Source organism: Enhydra lutris, unplaced genomic scaffold (assembly GCF_002288905.1).
Source record: "Enhydra lutris kenyoni isolate GAN:26980312 unplaced genomic scaffold, ASM228890v2 scaffoldscaffold1, whole genome shotgun sequence".
Lineage (NCBI taxonomy): Eukaryota > Metazoa > Chordata > Mammalia > Carnivora > Mustelidae > Enhydra > Enhydra lutris.
Window position 1 is genome coordinate 66,053,620 of NW_019154085.1, and position 21,005 is coordinate 66,074,624.

At 40.2% G+C, this 21,005-nt stretch overlaps 1 protein-coding gene across 1 annotated transcript in view; it reads right to left on the bottom strand.

The window, feature by feature from the left end:
- LOC111141989 (LDL receptor related protein 2) overlaps positions 1–21,005 on the bottom strand; it is a 202,141-nt gene that overhangs the window by 14,676 nt on the left and 166,460 nt on the right. Inside the window, exons 59-69 of the mRNA XM_022494900.1 lie at positions 20,344–20,463; positions 18,959–19,075; positions 18,135–18,251; positions 17,146–17,283; positions 15,518–15,640; positions 12,393–12,521; positions 7,492–7,623; positions 6,288–6,419; positions 4,427–4,570; positions 2,774–2,939; positions 1,045–1,173 (exon numbers count right to left, since the gene is read on the bottom strand). Coding sequence (XP_022350608.1) covers positions 1,045–1,173; positions 2,774–2,939; positions 4,427–4,570; positions 6,288–6,419; positions 7,492–7,623; positions 12,393–12,521; positions 15,518–15,640; positions 17,146–17,283; positions 18,135–18,251; positions 18,959–19,075; positions 20,344–20,463 — 1,447 coding nt within the window. The remainder of the gene's footprint in view (positions 1–1,044; positions 1,174–2,773; positions 2,940–4,426; positions 4,571–6,287; positions 6,420–7,491; positions 7,624–12,392; positions 12,522–15,517; positions 15,641–17,145; positions 17,284–18,134; positions 18,252–18,958; positions 19,076–20,343; positions 20,464–21,005) is intronic.

The following is a 21,005-nucleotide window of genomic DNA, read 5'->3' on the forward strand; positions in this document are numbered from 1 at the left end:
CTTTACTTTAGAAGACAGGGTGAGAAAAGGAGGAGCCAGTGCATCTGTGGTCTATCCTTCTTGAAAACTTCCTCCATAAAGACTGCCCAGCCCTGTTTGAGTATATATATTCAGACACTTTAAAATGTATAATCACAAAAGCTGTTCATTCTTCATAAAATATTTATTGAATGCCTTCTGTGTTAGCAGCACTGCTCTGTGTTTGAGATGTATCAGAGAATAAAATAAGGATACCAATTTTAAAATGTATTATTTTGCATCCAATTAATAATTATAGAACTGCACAGACCAGGGATGGCACTATTTCAAATACCTGGAAGGACCAGGCAGGAGACATAAATGAGTGGTGCATCACAGTCACAAACATCAAGTGATGGTAAGAGTAAAGCCCTGTCTAGAAGTTCCAGGCAACACTGCAGCAAGAAAGGCATCCCTACTGGGGCACCCGGGTGGCTCAGTCGGTTAGGAGTCCGCCTATAGACTTTGGCTGAGATCATGATCTCAGGGTTATGAGATTGAGCCCTGCATCAGGCTCTGCACTGGGCATGAAACCTCTCCCTCTGCCCCTCTAGGTAAAGAAGTCATTACCTACATAGTGTTATCAGTTGTTCTGATTTTTCAAGCCAAAAACATAGCTTAAACATTTTTTTTAATGTTTATAACTAAATTTTAAAAACCCTAAAACTCTGCTTTGTTCAAGTCCAATCTGTCTGTAGGCTGTATTTAGGCTACCAGCCACCACTTTGCAGTCTCTAGTCTAATCATCAGGCTGAGACCAACCCTTAAATTCTATTGAGAAATGTGTGGATTTTAGACAAACTGGGCTATGGAAAAAATGTGACCAGTATGCAGTATCAGTCTGAGGCTTGGATGGTTCTAAATGATCTTTAGGGAATACTATAATTCTTTAAGTTAGTAATAGATGCCACTCCAAATAGTCCAAGGACAATTTTAGTCCAATTAGGAAAAAAATAATTGAGATATAAATTTTTGACAATCCACTGGAAAACATCTAGAACGTGAAGGACCCCACCGAGTACTTACCCTAGTTTGGGATTCACAACCACTGCAGCTGGTTGATCCAGTCCAGTGGAAATCAGCCACTTTCTGTACCTCCCATCAAGTTTAGCCACCTGGATCCGTTTGGTCTTGGCATCTGACCAGTAAATATGCCTGAATTTAAAGGAACAAAGTTAAACATCTAAAAAAGTCTCAATGGGTCACTTCTGGGGAACAGGTCTAAAGATGAGAGCCTCCAGTTTGGAAGCTGGGGCCAACAAGACAACTACTTAGATAACCAGTGGTCAGAGCAGTTTTCTTCTCTGGGGAATGCCCCGGTATCTTCCGCCAAGGGTCTTTGGAAAGTTACAAGTGGAAGCATAAGGAGTGGAGGGGGACTCCTGCCTAATCAGCCAGCGTCGGTGATGATGATGGACTCACATCTGACATTGCTACGAGACATGCACTGCCAGGTGGAAGTCATAAGGCACTGCTGAGCTGGCCAATTCTGATTGCCCTGGGAGCCTGCTTAGCGAAGAGCGCCACCGGCATCAACAGCAGTCCGGCATCAGTTCCAAGAATGAGTGGAAATAGCCTTTCCAAAATAACAAACTCAGCAAGGCCATCCCGCCCTGTTCCACTATCCTGCAGGTCTCAGTCCCATACGAGCAGAAAGATTTCCATCAGTTTCTTCACGCACTTGCTCATGAAGGCTAAGAAAGAAGTGAAACTTCAAACATGAATTGCCTGGTTGATTTTCAGAAGGAAGTGCTAAAGTCTAGAGTTTCAAGTTACTGACTCTCCAAGGCCTTGATTCCTGACAGAAAATGCTGAAATGAGTGCCCTGATAGCCTGTGGGCACAGCAGGGACCTAATTAACTTCTTCAGAGACGCTCAAGTCTTCCAGAAGCACCAGACAAGTTTGTTAAAAGGTGAAAATTAATTCATGCTGTAAATGACTCTCCATTATCTCAGAGGGCAACAAGCCCCTGAGCCTTTCCTCTCAAACATATTTTCATTATTTCTTCATTTTCAAGGACATGGGGAATTCAATGAATGTTTGAGCCAGATCCTAATGTAATCCCTTTCCCATAAATGTCACTCCTGATGCAAGGCTCTTTCTTGAAGAAGGAGCTTATGAACTTTTCCACATCAGTTTACATCTCCTGTATCCTACTTAAGGTTCATATTTAGGGATCACACAAAATGTTTGGCTCTGGTCCCTGGAGTTCTAGAAAATCTGAAAGAGCAGAACAAAGCTGATACCACTATGAACTCAAAACCAAACATAAACAGAAAAGTCAAATTTCCAATCTGTTCAGACAAAACAGCCCTGCTGAAAACACAAGATGTGGATTGCTGTCCCTCAAAATAACTACCATAGAGAAAAATGTTTCATCTCAACTGCCTTGCTGGTAGGACTGGAGGCTGTTCCACTTCCTCACAAAATGCCATACTGAGAGTTCTGATCTGGGAATCCAAAACTCTGTTGGCAAGAACGCTCTCCTGGATATAATATGAGATCTTGACCTTAGTGCTCTCCCAAACCTTTTCATGGCATCCACAGAATATAGGAAATGATAATGTTTATTTGACACCCTGGGATAAGCAGAGGTGGCTGAGGGAGCTAGATACGGCAAGCCCAGGCATCACACAGTTGCACCAGCGCTGAGGGCTACCCTTATCTGGACCAGCTTAACTCATTGCCATGACAAGCTGTAGGGGGTCTGGCCAGGATAATGTAAGAGACAAGAGACAAGAGACAAGAACTTACCTTCCAACCCAGTCCACTGCTAATCCATCTGGTTGCATTATAGATTTCAGGTTCAGGTTAACTTTTGACACAAGATTATTAGTACCAGATTCAAAGTTGGGGATGTAGGCACGTTTGATAGCTCCAAAATCAGAGCCATGCCCTAGCACAGTATAATATACGACGCCTGCAAGGCAAGACACACAGTTGAGTTTCATGTTAAGGACATCAGGTAAGGGAGGAAACTGGGGTCTAAGCAGGTCAACTATTGTTCATTTACTGACATCTCTACTTCCTCATTGTTCCTATAAGACAAATAATTCAATTATACTGATCTGATCAAACCTCAGGACATCATACTTGAGCTAATAGCTACAAATACTTCAACTGATAGCTTATTGATACTGACTTGGGTGTCTCTATTTCAAAGGTAACTTACTAAAATACATTTCAACCAAGAGCCTATATTTACTCTCATTAGGATCAAGTTCTAGTTTCCAAAACGAAATGTATAGATAAGCCAGGGGCAGGCTAGTCAATAACTTGCAGTAAAGGAGCTATGTAGATGAGAAGTCCTATTTTGTGTATAGACCAAAGGACAGTGGACCCCAGGCATCTCAAAATGCGTAGGAAGACCGCAACTTTTAAGGCAGACTTTTTAAGGAAAGATATTCTTTCCCAGGTGTTTGCCATTCTTGAAAAGTTTATTGTATTGTGTAAATGAGTGTGAAAACACAGCCATAATAAATCTTACATAGCATAGTTACTGATAGTTTGCAAAACATTTTCACACCTGTTATCTCATTTGATCTTCAAAGAACTCTCCAGGGAGGCAGGCAGACAAGATTACTGTTCTTATTTTACAGTTAAGAAATGGAGAACCAGAGAATTGTTATAATCATTACAATTATTTAGTTATAAAGCTCAGTACGTGAGGGAAACAGGCATTGAAGATGAGTTTTCTGATTCCTGCCCCATTACCATCTCGCACACACGCCAGAGAGCCATGAGAGACTCAATAATAAACATTTTTCATATTTTCATTCATTGAACTAAATAAAGTCCTCAAGCAACTAGCACATACACTGTTGGGTCAGATGCTGGGTCACATGTTGGGTCAGATGGCAGCCCTGCAGAGTCGAATTAGATTCAATCCTATCTCCAAAGAGCTCATGGTTAAGATACAGGGAGAAAATTATGTGGATGCCTATAACTAAATGTAACATGTGCTTTAGTGAAAGCACGTATAAAACCCTACAGGCTCACCCAGTGAGCAATTATGGAACTGTGCCCAGGAAGGGTTATAGAAGATATCAGAGGAGGGGACATTTGAACTGAGTCTTTGAAGTTTGAGTAGAAATTTTGAAGGGTACAGGGATAGGGGAGAACAATCCCTTCATGAGCAGAGACAAAGAGATATTAAACAAAGGGATATGAGGTGGTCCTAAAAGGATAGTCCCCAGAGATGGGAGAAGGTTTGGTTGAAAGTTGAGAAAGTTTCACTGGGACACATGGCCAAATTAAGGCATCCTGAGCACCCTGGGTAGGAGGAGCTCTATCCTCTACTCATGCAACAAAATTCACTCACTAAAAAACAGATGCCCCTAAGTTTAACACCTTATAATTCAATTAATTCAATTAATATCAATGGTAGCTGCCAAAGTTCATACTCACTGAGACCTATGCCTTCGGGGTCCCAATCATAATCAAGAGCCTGAATTCGTTCCTCGCCTTCAAGATAATCTGAGAACCTCTCAGATGAGAGATTGTATTTGCGAATTCGTACGTTTTCAGGCAGTAGCAACAAAGGAGGGTTACCTGTAAAAAAAGACAAGGGCTGTTATATTTCTTTGAATTCTATCTGAACTCTTTTTTAAAATGAAGCAGATATAAAATAGTAAGTATCCTCCCACTTTTAAAAAAACACAAGTTTTTATAGGAATCTGACTACCTCTGCTAATCAATAGAACTAACAACTACTAACTGGGGTGCAAAATCTGTGACTGGACATTCTTGTCTCCATTTTCAGGTGGAAAGCTAGTTATTTCTGTTAGAGATGTTATCACTTCTTTATTCTTTGTCCTCTGTAGGTAATGGTTTAGAACAAGACAGGACTGAGACCCCCAGATAGTGTCCTCTTTTCCCCTGATTTTTTGCCCTTATTCACTGACAATAAAACAGACAAGACTGCAGACAATCTCATGGAAGAAACACAGTATGTATAGTAATACCAGAAGTTTACCAGAATGTCCTCATTTCTTACTCTTGACTGATATATTTTATGATTCTTTTAGCAGGTAATCAGCTCCACGACTCAATTTATCTCTCAGCTAATGACAAAAACAGCTTGTTCTTGTTCTCACCCAAAGTAGCTATTTCAATGTTGACTCATCCTGAGGTGCACAGTCTATAATTTTAAAATTCAATTTACTTGCATAATGTCAATTGAATCTAAGTAACTTTTGAAAGTTCACTTTATATATTTCTTCTGTCTTGGTGTTGTGTTTTATATGACCATGAGCATTTATTTCAGTCATCTCAGTTAAAAGGAGTTAGTTAACTCGTTTTAAATTTGCTGCCTAATTATCAGACCAATCGCTCAAATGCCTTTACCCTAGTTTTCATTCACTGTCAAAATGTTTGGGGGGGTAAAACAATTTAAGAATGCTAGTCAGATGTATGCTTTAAAACCCAATTTGTATGAAGAAATTGGATAGCCATTTTACCCTTAATTTGCAAAGTAAAATGTTATTTCCGTATCTTCCATATCATGTTCTTTAAACTCTAGCACAAACTTCAAATCTCTAAGACTCGTAAAGACCTATACCCCTTGACGGGGATACTCTGATTTAGATCAGACCTCTGGAAATTTGGACTATATAATACTTCTGCCACGTAGTCTTTCTCTTTTGTCATTTCTATCTAGTACTTACTACTACCTTCTATCAGGCCTGACTCTCAGATACCAGCATTAACCTAAAATGCAGAACTAGTGATTGAAGTTATAAATGAGCCAGACTCCCTCCATCTGTGATCGGCAGCCCATGAACAATAAAAAAGATTTATCAACAGAATGTCCTTGATTTGCCCTGACTGAATGTGACTGTTTTTTGTGATCCATCCTGAATCACAGGGCCTCAAACCTTGATCTTGGAGTGGGAGCTGGAGGGCTTCATTAATTTCCTTCTGTTGACCACCACCCTCTAGGCAAGCTTTTGTTGTCTGAATATTCTGGAAGGCGACATCTTGTTCACTTTTTGAAGTTTTAGCAAGGCAGACAAGAGCCTAAGACCAGAATAATAAACAATACTGACTCCTATTTTAATTCCTGCGTATCTGTTGTGGTATTGCAGTTATTGTTTTAATCTGGTAGAAGAGGAGAGAGAAGAGCCTGGATGGGCATTGGAAGAGAAGTAGCTGGTAAATTAAAAATAAGACTTTCTGGAGTCTGAAGTTCACTTTCTGGTCTATTGTACTCATCAGCATTTAGTTCTCTGAAAGTCAACTGATTGATCCCAACATGAACCCATCATACCATCAGCTGCGCATCGTTTTCCATACTGGTCACTCACAGACCTAAAGCCTTCAGCACAGGAACACTCATAACTTCCTTTGGTATTCTGGCAGTTCTGGGGACAAACCCCAAATTGCTCACATTCATTGATGTCTGCAGATAAAATAAAAGCAAATATGCAACATCTGCTCCCAACCATTCCTTCGAGGCCCTGCTTCTATTTAAATCCAAAGTCATAAGCAATGAAGCCGGAGAAGGCTGCAGATGAAGACAGGCAATGATGCAATCATTTGTGGAGCACTTCCTAAGCTTCAGACATTGTTTCATATGCTTTTCATGTTTGTGCCTCATTTAATTCTCCAGAATGACTCTGCAATATGGACTATGCCTAAACCCAAAGTCCCAAAGCTAATAAGCAATGAAGACAGGGTTCAACTACAACAGAGTGACTCTGTGCAATAGCAAAGCAAAACATTCACTTTTGGAAAGCAGCTGGATGTTGGTGTTGTTTGGTATACCACTTCCCTTGGCCTAACTAGCTTCAGGAGAGGGACTTGTTCATTTGGTTTCTTCACTGAGTTCTTAAGCTTCAGCATCTGAAAGAACTCTCTCAGTCATCTGAGCATGACACGTCATTAGTTAGAAAGAGCAAATTCAAATAATGAAATCCTACTCATTCCTTACCATCTTGATAAGCTACCTTCCAACTCCATACCTTAGATCTCACTTATGTCTGGCCTAAGTAGATGTGTAATACATATGTGCTATTGGACTTTGATGAAGAAAGTAAACTTTATTTTTTAAAAGTCTGATCTCCCACACAATAAAATAAGCAGTCATCACTTAACACTTTATGAATCTTAATTCCGCAGACATTACTGCCTAGCCATCTGCTAGGGACTGGCAAGAGAGCATGGAAAAAAGGTAACTGGCATCCCTGAGTATTGCTTTTTGTTTCTTTTCCATGACCCAAGAAATTAACGAGCAAAATCTTTACATTTGTCATCACAGGTTATATACATCTTGAATTACAGCTTATACTCTCATTCAGAACTGATCATCACCCTCTAACAGCATAATTATTTGTACACTTAAGTATTTTAATGAACTAGAACTAAGAGTTTAGCCCTATAAATGGAATTAAACAGTGGTTTAATAAAAGGGAATGAGTAGAGAACCTGACGTATGAGCATCTCCTAATGGGAATTGGAAGAAATATACTTACCGTCACAGGAGTTTCTATCCAACATACTGGCTTTGAACCCGGGTCTACAGGAGCAGATAAAGCCTCCTTCACTTAACTGTGTACAGTTTTGTTCACATAGATTCTCCGCACACGATCTTTCTTTTCCTGTATCTGGAGAAACAATCTTAGCGTTACAAATGAAAGGTATAATCTACCTATAGTCTACTGTAAGACATCTCAAGATAATCCTTTCCGTAAGTCTTTGTAGAAGATTGAAGGCTTCTGTATATTCAGATATCTGGTAATGGGGTGAATGTCATTTATATAATTGTATATAATGTTAGATCCTTGAGGCAGTCTTCCCATTATACTCAGCACAGCCAGACTTCCCAGAGCATGCAATTCCAGAGTCCAGAACTATGAAGTCTGGGGCTCTGTACAATTATAATTGTAACCATCTGCTCCATAAATATTATATATATATATATATATATATATATATATATATATACACACACACACATACATATATACATATATCTACATATAAATAAAATATATGTATATGTATAAATATGTGTGTGTATACACACACACATATATATATGAAATAGGGATTAAGATATATGTAATATATATCCTGTTATGTGTGTAATAAAGAAAAATGGTACAGTTTAGAGCAACATAACAAACAGGAGAAAATTATAATGTTATAAGAAGACCAACTGAGATATGTGTACACATATCAAGTGTTGGCCAGGACACAGTAAAATGCATATAGTTATCAGTCATCCAACTGCTATAAGAACCATAAAGTGGCACGCATGGAAAGGAATTTTGCAACAACGTGTATGAATCAAGGACTTTAAAAATACTCATTTTATTATACAGTTATTCCACATTAATACATTTTCCCTCCAAAAGGAATAAAAAATGTGTACTATGATTTATGTTTAAGGATTATAAATTGTTGATAAAATTCTGAAAACAACTTGAACAATTACAGTTTACTGTGTTTTATCAAACCCAAGTAAGACACCATTGATGCCCTATATAATGCTAAAATAGAAAAACTCTGGGACTTACACTCCGGCATATTATCAACTGAAGAACTATTCTTGTTCAGAGATGTTTAAATGTGAAAATAAACATGCATCTTACAATCAATGAGTTATGATTTGAAATGATACTCTGACATGGAAAATATCTATAACAAAAATGGAGGGAAAGATAGTAATACTAAATATAGAATATATCTTTAAATTTTTTAATATTAAGAAATGATTTTTGCACATATATGTGCAAAAAAGACAATGAAGTACACCAAACTTAAGATTAGTTCTCTTTTAGTTATGGGATTCAAGTGATTTTTAATTTTTTTAAATTTCTTTTCAGCATAACAGAATTCATTGTTTTTTGCACAACACCCAGTGCTCCATGCAATCCGTGCCCTCGCTAATACCCACCACCTGGTTCCCCCAACCTCCTACCCCCCCCTTCAAAACCCTCAGATTGTTTTTCAGAGTCCATAGTCTCTCATGGTTCACCTCCCCTTCCAATTTCCCTCAACTCCATCTTTTGATCATTAATATATTTCGATCATTAATATATTTTTGATCACTAATATATTTTCTGGATTTTATAGCTTTCATAATACAAAGAAAAAATTCAACAATGGTTCATTTTTATAGGGCTTATATGAATGACTCTTGTTATCTGTGCTTTTCTGGGGTCCAGATACTCCAGGGCAGACTTTTAACATTTCAGACTCCATCCTCACACTTCACCGCTCATCACTGCCCTGAGTTCTTATCTCTGCCAATATCTGTCAAAGCCATCTGGCTTTCATTTTTGTTATTATTGTAAGCTTGTTTCTTCTATCCTGAGTCTCCATCTACCCTCAAACCTAGATCTTACAAGGAAGCAGACAAAGATGAACATACCTAATGAGTGATAATGGAGGCCAAGGCATGGGAAGGGTGGTGATTATCCCCATAAAGGATTTAAGCTTTATCTGTATTTCAAATGAAATATCTCTTGGTCACAGGCTTCTGAATATTTTAGCTAATGAGACTCTAGTATCTCCTGCTCATTTCTTCCCAAGCAAAATAGATTTATATCTGTCTCCTACAGTAGGAAATGAGGATTCTTTAAGGATATGATGACTATTTAAGTATATATGGTTTGAATAGACTAAAAACATTGAGTTTCAAAAAAGAAAAATAATCACAAAATAAAGCACAAGAGCATTCAATGGAATGCTGCCCTTGGAGCTCAAACTTCAAAGCCATATACATGAAAACCTCAGTTTAGCTCTTAAGAACTACACATTGCTAAATAAATCTATCTAGATTTTTTATTACTTCCAGAGTCAGTTTCACTGTTTTCTGGCTTTCTAAGAATTTGGTCATTTGTCTAATTTGTTGATGTAAAGTTTCTCATACTATTCCCTTATTATCTTTTAAATTTCTGTAAGGTTGGTAGTGATGTCTCCTGTATAATGTTGATAAATATGACCTGTTTTATTAACTTGAATAGCCTTTAGACAGTCACATAACCTCTTTGGGTCTCACGTGTATAATTAGACTCTATAATCTTCTCCCAGCTCTAAAATCTACAACATGACTAAAGATCCCAGGAAATAAACATTTCTGGATCAAGTGCCCCCCTGAGTGAGTTACACTCTCATGAAGCAAGAGTCCTTCAAACAAGAGCAGAAACCATATAACACTCTAAGATTCTTCCTCAAATATGAGGAACTTATAAATTATTTCAATAATAATCACCATCTTAATCCACAAACAACAGATCATATCCAAACCCAAACATATGACACTTTAAAAATATTAGTATCTTTCTTTTTCTGATTTTAAAATACTTTTTAAAAAGCAAACATATGCATTGAACATCAGAGATCCTGTTTAAATAGTAGAAAGAAAAGAAAGGGAAAAGAAAAGAAAGGCAAGGGGATTAGTAGCACCCAAGAACTGGTATCTTATTTTATTTTTTTTTAAAGGATTTTATTTATTTATTTGGCATACAGAGAGATCACAAGTAGGCAGAGAGGTAGGCAGAGAGGCATGCGGGTCGGGGGTGGGGGGGAGCAGGCTCCCTGCCAAGCAGAGAGCCCAATGCAGGACTCGATCCCAGAACCCTGAGATCATGACCTGGGCGAAAGGCAGAGGCTTAACCCACTGAGCCACCCAGGTACCCCAAGAACTGGTATTATTAAATAAGAATTCTATGTCTCAGATTATCAACCCACAGCAGTTTAAGACTGATACACTATCACATATTCATTTAATACCTAAAAACAAACGCTATTTCTGTACCTTAAATTAATATCTATGCTACTTATTTCTTTAAATAAGTCCTGCTTTTAATTGAATGTTATTTGAATTAAAAGGACTGTAGTCAATTGTAAGCTTTTTAAATGGCTAACTAAAACCCAAGCCCAACTAGAAAATACTCCAAACTCTTGGAACAGCTTACTTATCCATCTCAGCACTAGAACTCAAATCTAACACCCAGTTTTGCAAATCCTGTCATGATCATGCTTTTTAAAATATTTAATCAAGTCACATTGCTATGTCAAAAATTCTAAGCCCCACTAGACAAGTGTGTGAAATAAAGGACAAATCAATGCATTAATGATCAATTATTTACCCTCCTTTTTACCTCACACAGGAGAAAAGTTGCCCAGAAGTCACTGGGAAGCCTCAGGAAAAAAAACACTAAAGCCCAAGAAGTTAAAAAATATGTGGAGCGAAGATGACTAAGTCATGGGCTCCTAGAGTCTAAAGGACTTTTTTTTTCCTATGAAGAAACTGAGGCCAGGAGAGGTCAGTTGATGCCCCAATGGGGCACAGGTAGTGGTCAAGGAAACTAGAGGCCAGCTCTCATCATCTGGAGTCACAGGACTATTCAAATTCTGCCTCTGCCACTCTGACCTCAAGCAACTTCTTAAGCTCTCTGAGATTTATTATACAGATAAGACATAATAGTAGCAACCCAGTGGGGTTTGTCTGAGTGACAAATTAGATAATGTATGTGCAAGGATTTCATAAGAGCTCTAAAGGACTAAAAAGGTGTGAATTATTAACATGCCATTCCAACAGTTCCATCACAATACTGAACTAGAACCACTCCTTGATTGTGTTCCTTATCTTTTTCCTACACAAAGTAGTCCCTCTACTTTAAAAATAAAAATAAATGTTCCTCCTAAGGTCCCCTGAGACAACTCCATCTTTATCAACTCCCCTTAGAAGCTTTTCCCCTTAGTGCCAAAGGATACTGCATTTGGCTTAAGGTGAAAAAAATATGCAGCATAGTAAACAAAATACACAGCTTTAAGGTGCTGGGAGGCACCTAGTTAACAGGGAGGAGATGCTCTGGAGTTAGGTAGATCAGAGTTTAAATCCTCAGCCTCTTGATGGCAAAAAGACATGCAGGTTTTTCATACCTGCAAGCCAGTTTCCTCATTAAAAAAATACTTGAGTGGCACCTGGCTAGCACAGCTGGTTAAGCATCTAACTCTTGGTTTTAGCTCAGGTCATGATCTCAGGGTCGTAAGATGGAGCCCCACGTCGGGCTCTGCACCTAGCACAGAGTCTGCTAGGGTTTCTCTCTTCCTCTCCCTCTGCCCCTCCCTACCCCCATTCTCTCTCCCTCTCATATAAATAAACAAATTTTTTTAAAATTGGTGAACATACCCAGCTCATAGGGTTGTTACAAGGATAAAATGAGATAATCCTTGTAGTGTTTAGCACAATGTCTGGTATAGAGTACGTGCTCAATAACAGATAGCTGCAGGCTTGGTTGCAATTCAGAAGACAAAATAAAGAGAAATATGTGGTTATCATGTTCTTTATGTTATTGCACACTCTCATTAGGTAAACCCAAGTTATTACAATGAAATGCAATCATCAATATTTACTTACTGCAACCCGTTTCATCAAAATGGTCACCACAGTCATCAACATCGTCGCATACAAGATGCTGTGAAATGCAATGTCCATTGCTACACTTAAATTCATTTTCTGTACAAGGTCTAGAGGTCGAAGGTAAACCTGTAATTTAAGAACAAAAGTTCAAGTCAAAGTCAAAACTTTCTCTTCTGTGGAACAAGATGCTTCCCTGTGCGGCAGACAGTTATTGCTCACAGGTAAGCCTGTGCTTCCCTACATTTCCCAGTCTCCCTTGCAGTTGTGTTGGGACCATGTGACTAGTTCTGTCCAATGGGCTATGAGTAGGAAGTGATATGTGTCACTTCCGGACTGAAGCAGTTAAAGCTCCTGTGTCTCCTGCTTTGGCAACCTTGGAAGCCATGGGTTTCAGGTGGCCCAGCTACAAGTTGGAGGGGCTGGGCAGCCTGCACTGGCCTTTACTTGGGTGAGAAGTGAGTCTTCATAAGGTATCACCCCTGAGAGTTGCAAATTTGTTGGGTACAGAGGTGGTATGAGATACCCTGAATAGTAAAAATGTAAGGTACTTTCATAATAAAAAGCTAAATTATGGGACACTGTCTTCACGGTCAGGAGGCAAGCAATGAGGAAAGAGATATTGGAGATAGGAAAGATGGAGACTCATATGATGCAAAGGCAAAGCCTTTGGTGAAAGTGTCACTTTGGAAAAATTGGAAAGCAGATCACCTGCTTGTTGAACCTGTCGATCTAGGGAAAGAGATGAGAAAACGGGATGCTAGTAGTGTGCATTGCTTGCCATTACCTGAGTTTGGCAGGGGAGTATCAATCAGAGAAAAGTTCAGGGAAGAGCTGGTTGATTTATAAGCAGAAATGAAATAAAGCCCAGCAATTTGATGTGTGGGAAAAGCTGACTCCATTTAAATCCTGAACAGTGAGATTCTGAAGTTTAGAAGGCTTTGAGACACAAATAACCAGTAAAACCTCTGAGTTGGATGAAATAATGGCCCATCTATTTTTCTAGATGGGCTGAATGTAACCGATTATCAGTTGAGACAAAGATGCGTGAGAAAAACAAAGATATAAAGCAGATTCGAAAGCTATGTCTCAAAGGAAACAGCCGAGCCCACTGGTCCTCCAGAACTGCTAGAGGCTGGTGAATGCCATGAGTCTCTCATTCTTTCTTGCCCAATGGGAATCTATTTCTATTATGCTTCCCCTGATCCACCACTATCTCTTAGGGGCAGAGTGGCATAAATAAAACTTGTTTATTAGTTTATGTTTCTTCAAACCAAGAGGAACCTTGTCTGCAACTGACAGCAGGACTGAAGCCTATCATCCAGGACTTCTGGATTTCAGTTACTGAATGGGACTATGAGTCATGTCCCTTGGGGACAGGTTCAGGGTGTTCTATGCCTGGGAAGAGAAGTATAAACGGATTCTTAGTGACACAAGGGCAAATTGTGGCAAAACCACTGGTATTCATTAAAAACCCATGCACTTCCCTGCAGTGAGATTGGGACCTTGTGACCAGTTCCAACCAAAGGACCACAAGCACAAGCAAGATCGATCACTTCCACGCCCGGGAAAATACAAATCTGCGTGCCTCCTTCATTTCTCTCTTCTCCTGCTTGGCAACCTTGAAGACTATCTGTCGCAGGTGCATACTTACAGGACAGAGAACTGCCTGACCTTCATCAAACTTTACATCAACCTCTGCTCCCGGGGCCCCTGGCTGGTGCAGACAGTTGGGCATCCAAGTCTTGGTTTCAGCTCAGGTCATGATCTCAGAGTTATGGGATCTAGCCCTGCAGTGGGCTCTGTGCTGAGTGCAGAGTCTGCTGGGGTTTCTCTGTCCCTCTGCCCCTCTCTGCCTCATGGTCTCTCTCAAATACATCAATCTTAAGAAAAAAAATTCAACCTCTGCTACTTTAAGCCACTGAAATGTTGTGGTTTGTCTATTTTGATGGCAAGCAGTGATTCCTCTAACTAATGTCCAATTCTTTGGGAAGAGTAAGCTTACTGCCCCTTTCATCCACTCTCAAATTTGACCACATGCTCCAATTGTTTTGCTCCATTAAAGAAAAAGAAAGAAAGAAAGAAAGAAAGGGCGGGCAATAGCAATAAGGGAAATGGAAACAGAAGGGGAGAGGGCAAAACCTGCTCAAAATTTTTAAAATGTCCTATTTCTTGGTTTACATCCTTTTGTGCCAGGCCTCAAATAAATCTAGGAACAATGTTATAACCACAGGGTCACCTCTGCCAAAAAAAACCAAAAAACCGTAAGTACGTATGTATAAGCCAGAGCGCCGCCATAGTGTCCTCATCCTCTCTGACACAGAGCTGTCAGTGAGCATTCTAAGGCCACAGCAATACAAAGGATGGAACATAGAAAAAATGATTCATTTATCTAAATTTTCCCAAAGTGCATCCTTTTAGGAAGAAAAAGTAATTGGAGTCAGGGGAAATCATTTCTCTTGCTGACTTTTCTCTAGATAAATTACCCCCAAAATTAATCAACTCTCCCCTTCAATGGACAGATTTTAAAACATTCTCAGAAGGGGAAAGCACAGGTTTTGTTTTTTTTTTCAGTATCTGTAACATTTAACACCACCGGTTTGAAACTTCTATCTTAAAATAATCCATAATTTTTCTCTTCTGGGAAATGAATTTCCACTTTAAAGATGCAAGTAAGACCAGCTCTGTTAACACCGGTGCTGCCTTTTGAGCGTGATAGTTTCAGCTGAGCATTCAGCAGCTCACGTGCCTAGATTAACAATTAGCAACTCGAGGCTGAAGAGTGACCAAAACTCATTTTTGAAAATAAATAAACCATTAATTTGTGAAGCGTGAGTCAACTAGTATTTAGTGTTTGTTCTCAATGTCTCAAAAAAAACTTTATTGACTATTTAAATGAAGACTAAAAAATTAGACGACCTGCTCCAACGAGGCGGAAATACGCAGGGGAGGGATGTATCTGAGTAGCGAGTGTGTTTATATGGTCTGGAAACAACTGTCAAAGGGGATCTGCAGCCATAGGTCCAGCTCAGCCTCTACCAAACAAACTGAAATCCCAGAGAAACATTCTGCGAACTGCAGACGACTTGGGGCCCTTAGTTTTTCCTCTTTTTCACTTTGCTTACACTGCTCCTCCTTCTCATCGCTCCCATCTCCACAGTCATCCACATGGTTGCACAGCTCATGCTTATAAATACAGCGATTGTTGTCACATCGGAACCGGTACGGTGAGTCGCAGGAAACATCCACTGGAAGTCAAGACGGACAAACAAAAAGTGCAAGTTGAGAGTAGAACGCAGTATCTAAAATGCTCCCGTGCTGGCACCAGGCTCGCCCCATTCATCCGTTCATCTGTTCATTCAATGAACCAATCCGCAAATCCACCTTGAAGATCCAGCACACACCATGTCACCGTGCTAGGAGCCAGAAACGATGCAGAACAAGAAAGACACAGTCCTGGGACTCACAGAACTTCCATTCTAACAGGAAAACAGACTTTGCCAATTAACCATTCAATTATAACTTTGAGAAGAGCCACAAACCAGACCTGCTATCATGGCATCTATGGTGGCAAGGGGTGAGAGTTGGGGGGAGGGGTGCGTGGTGCTGATATAGATCAGAAGAGGCTGGGGGAAGGTTTGGAGTCAGAAGGAGCACAGCCCATGTTTTGACCTGAATTACAGTCCCTGCAGCCAGAGCACAGAATGAGGGGGACAATGACAAGCCATGAGGCTGGAGAGGCCGGAAAGACCATACATGAACCCTTATCCTAATATTAAAGAGGCTGCTGTGTGTCTTTCTGACTGCAGTTGTCACTGACCCTCCAGAGCATGAAATTTCACACGGTGACAGACTTTCCTTCCTGAATGTCCTCACCTCTTACATTTAAAATTGCTATTTCACAACTGACCTCTGACTCATCTTGTCCAGAGTTAGACTTCTAGCTGATGCTTATGCACCTGTGAGGAACCCAAAGGTAGAACCCAGGTCCCTTACTTGTTTAGTAAAGGGGCATGGCCCTCTGTGCAGGCCCCAGAGATTGGGTAATCTCAACACACATGTTGTGTTTTTCTTCCACATGGAAGACTTTGGCTGTCTGATTTCTCCTTCTGCCTTTGCATCACACACAGGAACAAAAGCAGAAACTCATGATAAGGTCGGCTGGGGGTAAAAAAGTCAGACCCAAGAGCTGATTCTTAGAAGTACTGTTAACAGAACTGTTGCAGAAATTCTTTGTTGTGAAAGATGTGCAACATTATAAAACAGTGCTGGTCGCTTTGTAATGGGGCTGTGTCTCTGCCTCTCCACTTTTTAATGGGGCTGCGGGCACTTTATCTCATTGAGGGAGCGACTTCCTAAGTATTTACTTGAAAGTTCCACAGGGTTAAGGTATTTTTCAAGATCCATCAAGTTAAAAGCGAAACAAAACAGGGTTAGTTCTTAACAAGAAAAGATGTGGCAAGAAAATGTGGAGATGCCACTGTGAAAATATAATGTACCCTAATTAAAGTGCTCTGAAGGAAGGAAATACTGACATGGCATTTTCGTCCAATCCCTGTGCTAAAAAGGAACAGGGACGAATGTCTAACATTCCCATGTTCCAAACAACGAACTGGGAAGGAAGACCAAGTAAAATGCATCCAGTTTTCAAACACTGTCCAACTGGCCTCTGGCATCATGCGTCCCACGGAAAAAGCGTTGAGATTTGGCCAGAGGACACCACTCCCAAACCCGCCCTTCATCTCCCTCTTACGGCACAGGTGAAGTTCTTCATCAGAACCATCGCCACAGTCGTCATCGCCATCACATTTCCAAGATGACTGGATGCACACGTGATTTTTACATTCGAACATAGTCGCCGAGCAATACGCACCATTGGGGAAGCGAGTGGCTGTTGGTGGAGAGGAAACAGATTCCAGCTGTTAGAAAAAGTAACGTGTTTTGAAAAGGTAGGCTGTTATTTGTCCTGTAACTCTTTCCATGACAGCCTGTCTTCCTTATTCGAGATGGACTGTCACCTTCCCCTGCCTGAAACTGTGATGGACTACCTCTTCAGGACCGTTGTCCCACCCCAGTTTTCAAAGACATGAGTCATTCTGCGGATGGCACTGGACTTTCTCTTCATAGGCAAGGGCAACTCTTCAGCTGTGTCAGTACTGGCCCTACCCCTCCTCCATTTATATAGTTTCTCTGAAACCAGGATTTAAGATGTGGCAACTACATCATTAACAATACCCATCACAGATCATCAGAAACAGTCCATATTTATTCAGTGATTCATAAAGACTAAACTGTGAACGATCATACTGACCTTCATTTTTAAGCTTTTTGTATGCCATCACGCAATTCAGAAAGATGTTAATGCTGTGAATTCAGTACGTTCTAACACCCAATCCAAGTTTTTTATACCCATCTATTCACTGCTCGAATGTTCTCGTTTACCTGAGGTGGTTTTTTCAATTAATGAATTTGTATCGCAGGTGATAATATTTTTGTTAGCACAAATATTTACTATATTCTCTACTTAAAATATGGTTAATGAAATGCACTTGAATGACTACTAGGACTATTTGGGTATGAGGACTCAGACCCCTAAGTGAACTGGTAATTACCAATGAGCGCCAGAGAGAAAATCCCTGCATCCTAGCCATTTAAGAAGCGGTGGCTGCTGGAGAGGTGGGGGTCTAAAAGGCCATCTGCTGCATTTCAGACGAGCAGGGCCACGGGGGCCCAGACACTTACGACAAGCAGCTTCATCGGAGGCATCTAGACAGTCAGCCATTCCATCACAAGTTGACTGCTCAGGCACACAGTGTCCACTCTGACACTGAAAATACCCGGGTTGGCACGTCTTCATCTCTGCAGAGAAAAGACTGTCATTCCAAAAGGTCTTGTTCTTCTCAGACAGGTCTGGGGAACAGACTAAGGACTTCATCCCATTCCTATCCAAACCCTATGACTAGCACATGGCAAATGCACAGCTGTGCCTAGAAAAGGAATAAATGCACCAAAACCACATTCTCCTCATTCAACATATGGAAATGGAAGTACCTCTCTCTCCCCTATTACACAATCTCTAGCATTTTCTCGGAAATCTGAATTCCCAGACCCAACCCTTAATGAGTGAAGAGCTGTAAAAGTCACTTGGGGGTTATGATTCCTGATCTAATGCCCCTGACCTCTACACCAGGGAGCTACAGAAATATATCCCTCATGGACGCTTTCCGGGGAACAGCAGGAAAAATGAATGCTTTTGTTGTTGTTTATAAGAACAATGCAGATTAAAGTCTGCTCCTAGGAAATATTTAAGTTAAAATGAGATTTTCAACAATCTCTTGCCCTTTTCGCCTATTACAAGTTAAGACTACTATAAGAATAAAGCATAGAAAACACAGAGCAGAAGGTACTGTGCTATGCTAAGGCTTATGTATTACAGAAAGTATACAAAAATTGTTTTACTCTAAAAAACCATATGAACTCTCACTTGAAGTCCCTTCTTCTGTCAAATATGCCGACTCTGGTACTACCCCCCCCTGGTAAGCCTCTGAAAGACCCCTGACAGTTACCGCAGTCCCGCTCATCTGAGTGGTCGCCACAGTCGTTATTATGGTCACAGACCCATCGAGAAGGAATGCAGCTGTGATCATCACATCGAAATTCACTCTCCGAGCACTCCCGGGGGACTGCAAAGGAAAGCCACCCAGCCATCAGTGGGAACCAGGAATCATACACAGAAGACAAACTTGTGAGGGCCTGAGTATCTTCAGCATGCCTGGCACTCCCGTGTCCCAAGACCTAGCCATCTGCTTGGGCAGGCAGACTGCATGTCCTCTGAAACCAGACCTTCTACCTCAATTTTAAGAATGTGAAGAAGGGCCTTTATTAAGAGTTTTCTCCAAAGGTGATTTACTTGTAAGATAATTGTTGCTTTCATGATAGTCTAGATAACCTCCTATAGGATAAACATGAACTATCTCAAATTTAAAATTCCACTGGATCACACTTTTGTCTTAAGTTTTAGCCAATTGATATTTGCAGGTTTAATCAGTGTCCTGATTCTCTCAACTGCCTATGGGAAGTGGCAATCATTTCTTACTTCCAAAAAGTGACTAAAGTTAGCATGTATTCCATATTACAGGGCACCTGGCTAGTTCAGCTGGTAGAGAATGAGACTCTTGATCTCGGGCTTTTGAGTTCAAGCCTCACATTGGGAGCCTACTTAAAAAAAAAAAAAAAAAAAGTATTCCATATTAATCTGAAATTGACATATACATGAATCAGTGACATGTGTTTAGGGCAGGGTAATATATCCAATTACTCAGGACTATCTAATTTGATGTGACCCAAACCTTTGGCTTCTTATCCTTGACCTCCCTGTCCAATTCCTTATAGTCAGCACGTTCACTGGGAGAAAGAAACTAAAACCTGACCTGTCATTTAATCACTAGCCCTCCTAAATAGTCAGCCATTCTGGGGTGGGCGGAGAGGGGAGGACAATCCTAAAAACAAGATCTTTTTCCTCTGCTACTAAGACCATTTTGAGGCAAGCACTTAAGAAGCAAGTTCTCTGGGTTAGCACCTTTCCTTCTAGAACTTCTCTTGGTCCTTATTTTTTTGTTTCTATTCTTTATCTTACTATATTTGTCCTGTATTACAAGTCGCCTCACACTCTTTTTAGAAAAAAAGCTAGATATAAACAAACTCAACAAACAAAACATATACTTGGGTAAACACCCTTCTCCCAAAACTTCATTATAAGCATCTTAAAAGGAGATGTTTCTGTCTTTAGTCAAAGAAAAAGTGGAAATGTACCAGTCAGCAGAATGCAAGAGATCAGGTAATTGTCATCCTACCCATTTAGGATGAATGGCATAGAGAACTGAATTATGGACAAAGAACAGAAAGCACAACTCTGGCAGCACATGAAGACAGGAGAACCATGAACACTCACCACAGTTCTCCTCATCTGAGTGATCTCCACAGTCATCGTGCCCATCACACCTCCAGCGAAGAGGGATACAGTGGTGATTATTACAGCGAAATTCCCCGGAAGGTTTGCACGTCCTCTCCTCTACAAAGCACAGTCATTGTAAAGACTTCAGAAGCTGGAGATCAAGAAATGCCAAGGTAGCACTGGCTTTCTTGTGAGACAATGGGAGAATTACGCTCCCATATTCTCAAAGCTTCCAGAGAGAGAAATGCTAGCAGCGTTCACGGTCAATATTCCTCTTTTGGCCAACCTGAACCTATCCTACTTAAACTTTAAACTGCCTTAAACTCGATTCATTCTCTTTTGTAGCAACTGCTCAAAAAATGAATTGGCATCTGGCTTCTAATTTGCAACAAAGACCTGGAGAGGAAGATTAAGTGATGCTAACAGAACATTTCCATCTCACTGCCTTCAGCTGGTTAAATTCAGTGTTATTAAATTCAGTGTTAAAATAACCCATTATCTGCCTTACCCTCTGCCAACTAAACCTAACAGACATTCAGGTTTCCAGTTAAAGTGTATGGCTAATCTTGACAGATTCTATTAATTCATTTGGCCTTTTGTCCCTAAGTTCTTTCCATGTTGCCAATGTGACTTACAGCTTTCTTGTAGAAGATACGGAC